This window comes from Cololabis saira, chromosome 5, assembly GCF_033807715.1.
Source record: "Cololabis saira isolate AMF1-May2022 chromosome 5, fColSai1.1, whole genome shotgun sequence".
NCBI lineage: Eukaryota > Metazoa > Chordata > Actinopteri > Beloniformes > Belonidae > Cololabis > Cololabis saira.
The window spans coordinates 46,166,372-46,180,102 of NC_084591.1; the positions used below are offsets into that span (position 1 = coordinate 46,166,372).

Consider the following 13,731-nt stretch of genomic DNA (forward strand, 5'->3'; position numbering starts at 1 on the left):
CGTGACCACCGACTACCAAAACAAGAGCTGACAGCTCAGCTTCCGGTTTGAAAAAAAAAACAAAAACAACCGCTTCCGACATAATAGTTTGTTGAAAAGTGAGTTGGGCGTAAGTATAATAATATAATATTCGTATAATAATAGCCCACACATACGCAAGAGTATGAGGGCCAGGCATGATAAAAATAAAAATATTTTATAGGAAGATTTTTTTTTTCATTATGCACTTCGAGAAAAAAGTCGAAATGTCGAGATTAATGTTGAAATGTTGAGGAAAAAGGCGAAATTTCGACTTTATTCTTGAAATTGTATTTCAACATCAATCTGGACATTTCGACTTTTTTCGCGAAATTGTATTTCAACATTAATCTCGACATTTTGACTTTTTTCTCGTCATTTCGACTTTTTATATTTTTTTCTCCTGCATGGCCCTAATACTCTTCCGTACACATGATTTTCCAAGTGGAAAAAAAGGGGGGGAAAGAGCAATAGTAAAAATAGTCTTACAATTTATGACACCTAAAATGAAGGTGTGGGAGTAACTAAACAACTTCTCTTCCTGTAAAACTTTATACAAAACATTATCAAGATATGATGAATCCATGGAAGTCCTCCCGACCTTCTCATAAATAGCATCATCTGAAAGTGAACTATAATAAGAATGTTTTTTGAATGAAACACTTAGATCTTCAATCCATTGGGTCGTTCCTATTTGAACTGGTTATTAAACTCATCCCAGAAACATTTACGTTCATCGTGTAACATTCCCAGCTGTTCCAGCACAGTAATCCACCAGAGAACCAGCTATATTATGTTTTATTATAAATATATATATATATATATATATATATATATATATTATATATAGCTTATTTTAAAACTCATTCAGCATCATGGACTCCACCTAACTGATCCCAGGTTAAAGGTCATCATGCACCTGCAGCCGGTTCAGAACTTGAGAATTTGGTTTTGTTTCATTTACTTCCATGTTATTCATGTCTGTAGGTATAATAAAAAAAAAAAAAAAAAAACACCCTGAACCCCACACACACACACTCATTTGTAGTAAAATCCAACATAGAATTCAAAGTTCCCATGCAAAATCCTGAGTTCTCTATATTATTCTCCAACCTTTTTTGTAATTACTGCAGATTGTTACATTCCCTATTGCTGAAATAAGGTTTTTCCAGCATAAGTTAGCTTTTTTCTGTTATATTAAAGTATTACACAAACATAAAACCTGTTAAACCTTACATTAATTGTTTCTATTTATTTCTGATTATGTTTCTTCTTTCATTTTCAACGCTGGAAGCAAAGATAATGACACAATTAACACTCGGGAGGCATTTCCATGTTTGTAGAAAATAATTTAATAACATCTGAATGCAGCATATAGAAAATAACAGTGGCAGGATCTGCGTCTTCTCTGCTTCTAATACTCTTAATTGTTGTTATACACAGCAGATTTCGCGTGAGCAGTCCGACGACATTTGTAGCTCCATCAGTTTGTGTTGTAGTCCCACTTTGCACGCTTTCAGCCAATCAGAAAAATACTAAACAGGCAGGTGTCCACACTCCACCCGGACACCAATAAATAACCAGATTGCGTCTCTTTGCTCACTTTAACAAAATAAAAGTCCTGATTTCTTCTGAAACAAAAATAAAAGCAAAATGTGTTTTGGGTGGGGGGTCATCCTTTAAAAACAGAAGATAGTGGTGAACAATATGTCAAGTTTACCCCTGCCCCGCCCTCAGCCAGACCCTGCGACCCACACCCCTCAGTTGAGTGAGATAAAAAAAAGGGAGGGAAATGAATCCAACTGATATGAAAGAGGAACTAAAGAGAAGGCGGTGAAGAGCAAACGCTTCACTCAGCAGTCAATACTTACGGACACAAGTGGCTCCTCACAGGGGCAGAGGAGCTTCCTGGGGGGAGGGGAGGGAGGCTGGAGGTGGTGGGGGCATCGGCCTTACCTCGTCTGCTCTCCCTCAGTCACCTACAGCCTCTGATTATTAGCTTCTATTATCAGTCTGATCAGAGATCGTCGGCGATGGATGGCCTGACTCCACTGAGACTGACACTGACCCCCACCTGCTGGCAGCAGTCCGCCAGCGACCGCAGCAGCTCCGACGCTCCGCCCTCCGCTGCCTCGAAGAGCAGACACTGCATGGTGAAACAGGGAGTGGGGGATGGGGCGGGGGTGTGTAGCACAGACAAGGACAGAGACGAGAAACACAGAGGAGGGACAATATCAAGGAAAAGAAGAGGATGTGTGGCGATGGGAAGGTCACGAGAGGAGGCACAGGGTGGAAATGGGAGGAGGAGGAGGGAGGGTGCAGGTGAACATGCTGTACACTAGTGAGCAGAAATAGTTCACATTCACGTCGGCTCAAGTGTCTACGGAAGAGTACAGGACTGTCTCAGAAAATTAGAATATTGTGAGAAAGTTCTTTATTTTCTGTAATGCAATTAAAAAAACAAAGATGTCATACAGTCTGGATTAATTACAAATCAACTGAAATATTGCAAGCCTTTTATTATTTTAATATTACTGATTATGGTTTACAGTTTAAGATTAAGATTCCCAGAATATTCTAATTTTTTGAGATAGGATATTTGAGTTTTCTTAAGCTGTAAGTCAGCAATATTAAAATAATAAAAGGCTTGCAATATTTCAGTTGATTTGTAATGAACCCAGAATGTATGACATTTTTGTTTTTCAGAAAATAAAAAAGGACTTTATCACAATATTCTGTGAAAATAAATAAATAATTTTCTGAGACAGTCCTGTATTAGGGCCATGCAGGAGAAAAAATATTTTGAGAGGGGAAGATTTTTTTTTTATTGTGCACTTTGAGAAAAAAGTCGAAATGTCGAGAATAAAGTCGAAATCTCGCCTTTTTTCTCAACATTTCAACTTTTTTCTCGAAATTGTATTTCAACATTAATCTCGGCATTTCGACTTTTTTTCAACATTTTGACTTTTTCTCGAAATTGTATTTCAACATTTATCTCGACATTTTGACTTTATTCTCGACATTTTGAGTTTTTTCTCAACATTTGAAACTTTTTTCTTGACATTTTGACTTTTTTCCTCGATATTTCGACTTATTTCTTATTAGTGCATAATGAAAAAAAAATCTTCCTCCTCTAAAATATTTTTTTCTCCTGCCTGGCCCTAATACTCTTCCGTAGGTGTCAGCGATCACACTGCAACTCTTCAAAAACAGCTGATCAATGACACCTGATCTCTTTCTAAGTGAACTGCTGTGTTCTGGATGTCGGCAAAGGGAGAGCTCCAAGACCGGGTTCTGGTCTCAAAACAGAAGAGCAAATGTTCAAACCTGCTTGAGCAAACCACTCTGCTGTCTAAGCAAGTCACACAACCCTTGTTAAGGTTTTTGGAGAAAAAAAAATCTAACTTTTTAAATGACATCTGTGTTTTCACAGCCAGATGGCCCGTTATGTTTCAGCAATGATGGCGTATTCAGAATCGTATTTTTCTATCTCGAGAATCGAAGCTGACACTCGAGTCTTCTTTTCTCCTCGGTAACGAGTCAAACTGATCTTAGATCATCCGTCGACCAAACTGCAAAGCATTAGTTTAACGATACCTTTTCTAGTAATGAGACCAAATTACTAACAGAACACAACTTAACATTTGAATAACTAACAGTGACACAATGTCAATAGATGGTTGTTACTGTGAAAAGGAAAAAACTTTACATTACTTTTATAAACAAGTCATAAATACTAAGACATCCTTGACTGATGCACGAATACGCAACACGACCTTTCCGCACAGACGCAAAGGAAGTTGATGGAGACGGTCAGGGAAAAGTTGAAGGAATTGAAATTAAGAAGATACGGTACACACAAAGATACACAGATAGAAAAAAGTAAAGTCTGGGAAAATTTGAGGAAATAAGTCAATCAAGATCATATTTGTGGGTCAGATGGATCATCAATGTTTGAACGTTTAGGTTAGACAGACCATGATCATTCCTAGCTATTTGCTGTTCCAATAACTTTAAGGCAATGACAAATCAAGAGCGTACTTCTATTCATTTTATTTTTGAAAGAAAAACAAACCTGCTCGGGTTGTGTAGCAGGTTGGAGATTATTTTGTGTTAATGAATATTTGTGGTTCCGGTTGCAGCCGGGTTTCTCAGGATGATTTTTCATTGGAATAAAGATTGCAGTTTTATGTGTGGGTATGAACTTTGAGGAGAATTTGTAATTGTGTGACATGCAGCAGAACGTTATATAATGAGGAACAGAGCCAATTACTTTTGCCTAGGAGTAAATGGTAAAGTAATATTATTACTATTGTAAAGAGTATCAAGGAATATGTTCCCTTTTTTGCATAACAAGACGCAGAAGCGATACTTAAATAAAACCATAGTGCTTGTGAGTGTGCAGAAACAGGAGGAGAGTGAGAGGTGTGTGTCTGCATCTTGTGGTGCAGAGTGCTCATTACATGTTTCCACAGGGCGGCACACAGCGGCAGGTTTTGGAGGGCTTGTTGATACAGAAGTCGCATCTAGGAAAACAACACAGAAAAAATAAAAAAGAAGAGCAGAAACTGGACCAGAGCCTCGGCTTAGTTCAAAGACACACAAAAATAACAAACAAGACCAACTCGGTTAAATTTCTTCATTACATTCCTGCAGAGAAGATACAAGATTTACTGATGGAGTGACAGAAAGAAACCAAGAAAACTCATATTTCACTGTGCTGATGTGAACCAGGTCATTGGTTTTGTCTCCAAGGATCCGTGACAATACGGTTTTCTACAAGCTGCTCTGGTAGAATGATAAGATGCATTTCAGGTCCCCTGACTGTGTGTTCGTTTAGCATGTTATTTACAATCTCAAAAATATACGCAATATTGACTGGATCTCTATAGGTCGGGGGTCGGCAAACCCGCAGCTCTTTAGCGCCGCCCTAGTGGCTCCCTGGAGCTTTTTCAAAAATGTTTGACCTTTTTTTTCTTATTTTTTCCTTTTTTTTCTTTCCTTTTTAATCTCAACATTTCTTTTTTTTCTTGACATTTTGACTTTTTTCTCCTTTTTTTCTTATTTTTTTTCCTTTTTCCCTTTCCTTTTTAATCTCGACATTTCGACTTTTTTCTTGAAGTGCATAATGAAAAAAAAAATCTCCCCCCAGTTATAACTACCGGTAATATAGAAACTTGCAGCATGTGTTGCCTTCATTCTAAGGCTGATACAAGACTTTTCAGTTTTTGCGGCTCCAGACATATTTGTTTTTTGTGTTTTTTGGTCCAATACGGCTCTTTAACATTTTGGGTTGCTGACTCCTGCTATAGGTGCTGCTATAGGTGCTGGTGTAAGTGCTAGGTAGATGCAGCAGCTGACCACAGGTCAAGGAGCTCTGCTGCAGCTATGCTTGTTCACGCTGTGTTTGGCAAGGATGACAATCTGCTGTGGAGGACACAGAAATGTTGTCGGTGTATCTCCACTAGCGACTGAAACCTTCTCTCAAATATCACGTGTACTGCCCACATAGAGCTGAAGCTGGAAATGTCCCCGGTGCAGCAGGTTCTGCACACTGACTGATATTAATGCTTGGTCAAAATTAAAGTAACATCACAGGCCTCAACTTTTTCCCATAATAAAAGATGTTATAAACGCAGTCATGATGGAATACAATCAGACACTGTTTCTTATGTATGGACAAAGTAGCTTTAACAGCTCTGCAAAGGTTCCTGGAGTGTGAAAGCAGCTCCAGCGGACGGACACCCGTGTTCCAGAATCAATCCAGTCATGAGGATGTGCGTGATGCTCAGACAGGTTAAATAAGAGCCGGTACTCTGACCTGCCGTACAGCGACACCTGGTGGCCAGATGTTGTCAAAGCAGCTCCATCATTACTGAGGCACCTGTCCGTATGTCTGACGGCGGCAAAACGGATGCTTTTCCTTTGCAGATTAGATGAAATTACTGGAAAACTAATTTGAGAAAACCTGCTGTTCCCTCCCACTCACCTCCGCTCGGTCCTTCAGCTCCCTCTCCACAGCTATTGCTCTGCACAAAAACACCACAAACACTTGTCAGCTGCTGTAAACGCTGCTCACGTTTAACGGTTTCACCCTTTCTTCTGTCAAATTCCAGTCTTATCCAAACCAATACATGGGATCTAGAGCTAAAGGTTTGTGCATGTCAGCACGCAAACATAGTAATATCTGACATGAGAACTCCTGTTAATAATCAATGCTGAAACTGATAAGTTGGAATGCATTGACAATATGTGAGCCTCTTCATTAGCTGCTGCTTCTTCTCCTCCTAACCCTCTGAGTGTTCTGTGTTCACTTACATGCTCCAGCTGGGTAAATACTTGTGAGCAGTGCTGCAAAGCATCCGGGCCTGAAACTTTAGCTGCTCCATGTTTCCATCCTGCCATTCTTGATAAAGCAACCTGTGTAGCAACAGACCGACAGCTGACCTCATGGCAGCACTGCAGCGCTCTGATACAACAGCAACAATCAGCAACACAACATACACGTGATCTGTGACACAGACGACATCTTTGATCTGCTTTGACTGCAAATGACAACAGATTAGGGCTGAAACGATTCCTCGAGTAATTCAATTACAAAAAATGATGGAGGAATTTTCTCTGGCTTGAGGAATCGTTTAATTTTGCAGCTCAAAGCAGGTATTTCGCCCGGACTATGTTTAATGCAGCACAACGCACCACGCATGTAAAGGAAGAAGAAAGAGGCGGCGGATATGTTTGGTTTTAGTAACGTCATGCTCAGACGGGAGACACATGTAGCTCAGGGCTTAACTTTTATTTTCAATCCACTCTATATTCTTCTGGTCCGTTCTCCTATATGTTCCCCCTCTAACCCGGTACATACATAGGTTCCTCTAAACATCTGTTCCCGCTACAGTTTTAACTAAAAGAAAATGTGCTCCAATGCAGCAGGTTATTTTGAACACTGCCTAAAATCAAAATCTTAAAGACTTTAACTTAAAACTTAACTAGAACTTAAAATGTGCTTGACACAAATGAAAGTTCAATTGAAACAGGTGGGAAAAAACACCTAACCTTTTAAGTGATGTGTGTTATCAGGTGTAATGGCATTTTTAGGTTAGAAATAAGAACATTTCTTGGTAAGATCCTTAGTTTTTTGAGTGAAGGCAGTGAATTTGGTCGACTGGTGTAAGTTCAGGGTTTTTAAATGCACAGCCATGAACCTACTGGATTATATCATTTAGTCTTAGTAATGTCAATTAACATCTTATGTATATTTATAATTGCTCTTTAACTATAAAAAAATGTGTTTTATCCGATTACTCGATTACTCGATAGAATTTTCAGTAGAATACTGGATTATTAAAGTATTGGATAGCTGCAGCGCTACAACAGATACACGGTAAATTAAGTCCAAACACTCAGAGTGAGAAGGGCGGGTACCTGAGGCCCAGCTCGATGTTATTGGGCATACTGTTTCGTAGTTTCTCCAGCAGCAGTGCGTGCTGGGATTGTGGCACACATCGCAGGTACAGAGCCACAACCTGCAGACGGAAAACAGACAGTGAAGACCATCACCAGATCACTGAGAGTGGGCGGAGCCTCTTCCTGGATACGACACTTCCTCTGTCCTCACAGAGCAGTCTCATCTTCAGATGCAGGTGGATGCTCAAACTGGACATGGCTCTCCTGTGTTGTGATTGTGGATGCTCGTCTTTTAGTTCCAACACATGCATGCAGCTCCTCGGGTGATTACTCAGCACTCCACCTGCATTCCTCCAGTTATCCACAACAACTTTTACACAAATATGACACGTCCCATCTGCATCAAACGCGTTACCTTTTTAAAACACTCATTTTTTTAATCTTTTCACACCCCCAAGAGCTTGCCGATATCCTGGTGTCAAGTCTTGCCTTATTATGAAATTGGTAGCAGCTCCAGAACTCTGCGGGGTTGAAGGGAACCTCCAGGCGGGAGGGGACTGTGCTGAAACAGCGCTGGACCAGATCAGAGAATAACCGTCTGGACCCAGCGCTGGCCTGAGGACTGCAGCTGAACAGCAGGTAGCTGGAGAGAGGAGAGACGGAGGAGATGTTAGTGCAGGTGTACAAACACTTGTGAGCGGTAAACGTTCCTCCAGGAGACTCACTCCATCCACAGCAGGTGCAGCTCCTCCAGCTGCAGGCTGGATCCCAGCGCTCGCTCAAACGCCTCCACGGCGTCTTCCACGGAGCCGTGGAGCCACATCCAGCAACTGCAGAGACAGTCGTATCAGCCAATCAGGGACAGGGAACAGACTTCATCCCAACAACAGCCTCCGTCTTTTAACCTAATCTGAAAACTTCCATTCAGAACACCCTGATGCGGTCTGACACGGTCCTGAACGGCTCTGCAACTAACAATCCACGCTGTCCATATCAAAATTAAATCATCACTAAAATTGATTACTAAATTATTTGCCACCAAATTTAGGACCATATGGTTACATCACTTTTACATCACTTCCGGTCCACCCCCCTATCCAATCAGAACCTTCCCAACCCACAGACCTTAAGAGGAATTGGAAAAAGGTGATCAAACGTGTGTTCCATGTAAACCTTAATTCAGAATTACTATTTCCATGTAAACTCGAAGGAAAATAGTTTAATTCTGAATTATTTAATTTGGAATAATTAATTCAGAATTAAAAAACATCATGTAACCGTGGCCAGAGTAGTTTTCACATCCGTTTCTCCACCTGTAACCCCCTAAAGCATAAACATCCCACAGGAGATCAGTATCAGAAGTTCTGTATGTATGATTTTCCTCCGCCAACACGACTACTGAACTCAGGGCTGTGTCAGGCCACTGACGGTGTCTGTGCGTCTGTCAGTGAGAAGGCAGGAGTCAACTCACCAGTGAACGAGGTGGAAGAAGGACATCTGCTCATGGATCTGCACCTGCAGCTCCTTCTTGATGATCGGACCACTCAGCAGCTCCTTGGTGGGGAAACCCAGGATGCGTCTGATGGGACAGAAAAGTCAACTTCCTTAGAATCACAAAAAAAAAAAAAAAAAGAATCAGCTGATTTTGTTTTGGGACAGAGCTTAACAAACCGCAGGATTTCCACGGGCGTCTTCTTCCTCTGTTCATCCTCACACAGGGAGAGGATGAATCCTCGCAATAGAGGAGCAATGGCACTTGATTTATCCTGCAGGGAACATTAAACATTTATAGTGAGAAGCTAAATAAATAAACACATAAAAGAATCAATAGTTGTTTTTTTTTCAGGTCCTGTGAAACCTTTAGTTTTCAGGGTGTTTGCTTCATAACAAGTGACTTGCTAGAGACATAAAGCTGCAAAAGGTCTCCAATATAAACTGGTGCCTGATCGGTTTAAGCTATATATGTTCATAATAATAATAATAACAATAATGATGATGAATGGGGACCCATTTAAAACTTGGGAGATTTTATTCTTAGCCTTGTGGCAGCATTCTGGACAACCTGAAGATAATCCAGTGATTTTTTTACTTGAACATGTGAAAACAGTTAAAACAATAATGAGACGTGATGAAATTAAGGCATGAATGATCATTTCCATCTCAGACCGTGACTCAGATCACTGCAAAAACTCAAAATCTTATTTATTATTACTTATTTCTAGTTAAAATGTCTCATTTTTCTTCAAAAAAATCTCATTACACTTAAAACAAGACTCATCACTGGAAAAAACAACAATTTTCACCTGTTTCAAGTAGATTTTCACTTAAAATAAGTAGAAAAAAATCTGACAGTGGAACAAGATTTTTTTGCTTGTAATGAGAAGATAAATCTAAATGGTCAAGAACGTTATTTTTCTGGTAATGACTCTTGTTTTAAGTGTAAAGAGATTTTTTTTACTAAAAATGAGACATTTTAACTAGAAATAAGACAAATATTCTTGGTAAGATTTTGAGTTTTTGCAATGTTGGACTTAGTTTAACAATGTTTTTAAATGATAAAAACAAGAAAGAACAAGTGATTCAATGTGAGAACCCAAAGTCAAAACGGGGTCAGGAGTTAATCCCGAAGGTTCCGCACTGAGGGCTAAATAAATGAAGCAAGTGGGGAGAAACCTGTCAGGGGCACAAACAAGGACTTCAGTGTCTTTTAAGGAATTGCCATTAGTCCTTCGTCATGATTGTCATGACTGAAGTTGAACATTGTTCACTCCTACAATCACAACTAACTAAATGAAGAATTAATCTTATTGTACCATGTTCATCCCACTTAAACTGGAGGATTATTTCCTCTGACGGCCCACACTTGAACCCAGCAGAGCATGAAGTTCCATCAGCAGTAAGACACCAGAGGTGATAACAGAACCAACGGGGCAGCTCACCTGAGCCATGAGGAACTTGCAGGAGTGGTAGAAGACCTGGGCGTTGTGGGGACACTCGGCCAGCGTGTGCAGCCACATGCTGACCGCCTGCTCTGCGTCTCCACTGCTGACGTGCAGGTCTGCCAGAGCGTCTCTCAAAGTGCATGATTCAGGACACAACTGGAGCAGAGTTTCACACAGAGCAATCCCTTCATCGTACCTGCAGAGAGACACACCATCACCTGGATTATAACACCAAGGTACTTTCTGTTACTCCATCACAGTTGGATTTAGACTTAAGGAGTTCTACTTTTTATTAAAAAAAAACAAAAAAAAACGCTTCTCTCAGACACCTTTTCCCTCACTCAGAAACCAAAAATGCACAGAAACCACGTTTTATGTTCTTTTACCAGGTACATTTGCTGTTTAACGGCCTATTCTCTAACTGATGAGGACAAACATAACCCGACAGTCCTGCATCCTCTGCAGATGTCAGTGTAGTGAAGAAAACCTGATCACACTGATACTCAAGTCATTTAGCAGCTTTTATCCCAGGTTCTGTACAACACTGAAATGTACAACGGAGTATTAGGGCCAAACTAAGACAAAAAAAAAGGAAATTACGAAATGTTGCGAGAATAAAGTCGGAATATTACGAGAATTAAGTTGTAATATTAAATATATTATAAATATAACTTCACAAGATGCTCAATATTCAACATTTTAACACACTCTTCCTCTTAGAGTTCTCATAAATTAACACTTTATTCTCGTAATGTTACGACTTTATTCTCGTAATGTTACGACTTTATTCTCGTAATGTTACGACTTTATTCTCATAATATGACCACTTTATTCTCATAATATGACCACTTTATTCTCATAATATGACCACTTTATTCTCATAATATGACCACTTTATTCTCATAATATGACCACTTTATTCTCGTAATTACCAATTTTTTTTTGTCTTAGCTTGGCCCTAATACTCCGTCGTAGAAATGTCAGTACAAATAGAAACACTACATGTATCCAAGAACAAAGTACAAAGTCATTGATAGATGGGTGTGAGAGGTATTATGATGTTGGCTGAATAAATAAATCCTCTAATTAATCTTGGAAGTAAATGCAGAACATCCACTTGGTAACTTGTTCTCCTCCCAGAACGGAGGAGGATTGACGGTGCAGGACGGAGACCAGCAGGTGAGCTCACCTCTGCAGCAGCTTGTAAAGCAGGATGAGGTTGGTGTGCAGAGGCATGCAGGCTAAAGCCCTCTCGCTCTCAGATGAAGACTCTTCACTGCACTGGCTCACAGCATCTTAAAGAAACCAATGATATGGAGCAATTTAAAAAGAGAAAAGAACATTTTGGTTCATCTTCTGCAGGTCTCTGAAGACACTGGTGTCATTAATGTCCTCTGTACCTCTGAAGAGAGCGATGAGGATGCTGGGCGGCGTGCTGACGTCCTGCGACGTCCTCCAGGGCAGCGTGAAGGATGTTCTGCTGACCAGCCGGGCCGGGCCGGACTCGGCCGGGTCGTACAGGCTGGACGGCAGCCGGTCAAACTCCGTCAGGTGAATGTAGGAGAGCCAGACCAGAGCTCGGTCACCCGCTATCAAATGTTCAGCCAGACTCTCGTCCTGAGAAGACTTCAGGGCGTTCTGAAACAAACACGCATGTACGTCATCCCCGCTGCTCAGAAAAGCAGCATGTGGCCAATGTTGTTTCCTATGCAATAAAAAGCTAATGACAAAGAAGCTGTGGAAATGACATTTTCTTCTATGGAGCTGTTACAGCCCTACACTGCAAAAACTCAAAATCTTACCAGGATACATTGTCTTATTTCTAGTTAAAATGTCTATTTTTTTCTCAAAAAATACACTTAAAACAAGAGTCATTACCAGAAAAATAACTTATTTGACAATTTTCACCTGTTTCAAGTAAATTTTCACTTGAAATAAGTAGAAACATCTGCCAGTGGAACAAGATTTATCTTCTCATTACAAGCAAAAAGTGAAAATCTACTTGAAACAGGTGAAAATTGTTGTTTTTTTGTCCAGTGATGAGTCTTGTATTAAGTGTAATGAGATTTTTTTGACAAAAAAAATTGGACATTTTAACTAGAAATAAGACAAATATTCTTGTTAAGATTTAGAGTTTTTGCAGTGTACTCCTGGCAGCTGATCATTGGTCGTGTGGCTAAGGTTTTATTTTGAAAAGAACGGTGTTCTACCTGTAAGATGGCCAGAGCGCTCTCCATCCTGCCGGTGAACAGGCTGAGCTGCACCCTGTACAGCAGAGTCTCCATCAGCTGGAAGGAGTGTTTCTCTGAGGCGTCTGAAGACGCCTCGGCCAGCAGGAACTGCAGCAGACGCTCACACACGTAGTCCTTCCCCTCAAACGAGCTCTCCAGGTTCAGGTACTGAGGGGGGGAAGCAGGAGAGACTGAACTAACTATATGTGTCCACCACATCAAATAACTATCAGTTAGTGTTGTCCCGATCGATCTGGCCCGATCTGGCCCGATCACGGCATTTTCAAAACATCTGTATCGGCCAAAAAAGTATCGGGACATACCTAGTTATCAATGTTTTTAATATATATTAAATCGTTTTATATATCGTTGCATTTAAAGTCACGTCCGGTCGGCGGCTGGCGTCACTTCCGGCTGACGAAGTAAGCGAAACCAACATGGTTTACATGTTAACTAATATGAAATGAAATATTCTGTTCATGTTGCATTACGCTGCTATTTCATATTAATTTCATGTCATTCATAATGTTGCACTAAGGTTAAGCCAGTATTTTAATTTTCATTGTGTTTGTGAGTTTGACTGGATGTCATTCAACTACCTCTGGAAGTTAAATGTATTTATTTTTGTTATTGCACTATTCTGCACTTTTTGTTTTAGTTTACAATTTCATGTTTTTACATTTTGTGGCACCAGAGCTGATAAGCTTTGTTGAAATAAATGTCCATGTTGTTCTCCAATGGACAATAAAAGAAACTTGGGATAATTTAGTTTTAGTCCTCTTTCTTTTTTTTTTTTTTAATTCATTGCCCAAATGTATCTGATCTGGAAAAAGTATCAGAAATGTATCGGGAGCCAAAATAAGTGATCGGATCGGGAGCTAAAAATTCCTGATCGGGACAACCCTAATGTCAGTGAATGATTGCTGACAGTTGCTGGTCATCCTGTACAGCACTGAAATGTCAGTACAAATAGAAAAACTGGTGAAGGCAGTACATGTGTATCCATCACCGTCAGGAAGAAGCAGCAACCTGATGTTTTTCACTGAAATGTACTAAATCTACAGCAAGACTTGAGTTCTTCACGGGTCTAAAGACTCCTAAATTAACCTAATTTATATTTTTAACTAATGTAG

The 13,731-nt window shown here is 40.1% G+C and overlaps 1 protein-coding gene across 2 annotated transcripts in view; it reads right to left on the reverse strand.

The window, feature by feature from the left end:
* Positions 1–1,346: 1,346 nt before the first annotated feature.
* Positions 1,347–13,731, reverse strand: part of LOC133444472 (zinc finger C3H1 domain-containing protein-like) — a 36,892-nt gene continuing 24,507 nt past the window's right edge. Inside the window, exons 23-35 of one of the 2 annotated variants that reach the window (XM_061722285.1) lie at positions 12,578–12,766; positions 11,768–12,005; positions 11,557–11,662; positions 10,365–10,563; positions 9,097–9,191; positions 8,897–9,004; positions 8,151–8,255; positions 7,915–8,068; positions 7,444–7,544; positions 6,337–6,438; positions 6,008–6,047; positions 4,482–4,544; positions 1,347–2,164 (exon numbers count right to left, since the gene is read on the reverse strand). In XM_061722285.1, the coding sequence (XP_061578269.1) occupies positions 2,036–2,164; positions 4,482–4,544; positions 6,008–6,047; positions 6,337–6,438; positions 7,444–7,544; positions 7,915–8,068; positions 8,151–8,255; positions 8,897–9,004; positions 9,097–9,191; positions 10,365–10,563; positions 11,557–11,662; positions 11,768–12,005; positions 12,578–12,766 (1,629 nt within the window). In that variant the 3' untranslated portion in view covers positions 1,347–2,035. Of the gene's footprint in view, positions 2,165–2,666; positions 4,545–6,007; positions 6,048–6,336; positions 6,439–7,443; positions 7,545–7,914; positions 8,069–8,150; positions 8,256–8,896; positions 9,005–9,096; positions 9,192–10,364; positions 10,564–11,556; positions 11,663–11,767; positions 12,006–12,577; positions 12,767–13,731 lie in introns of those variants that run through there. The other variant, XM_061722284.1, reaches the window with a different exon arrangement.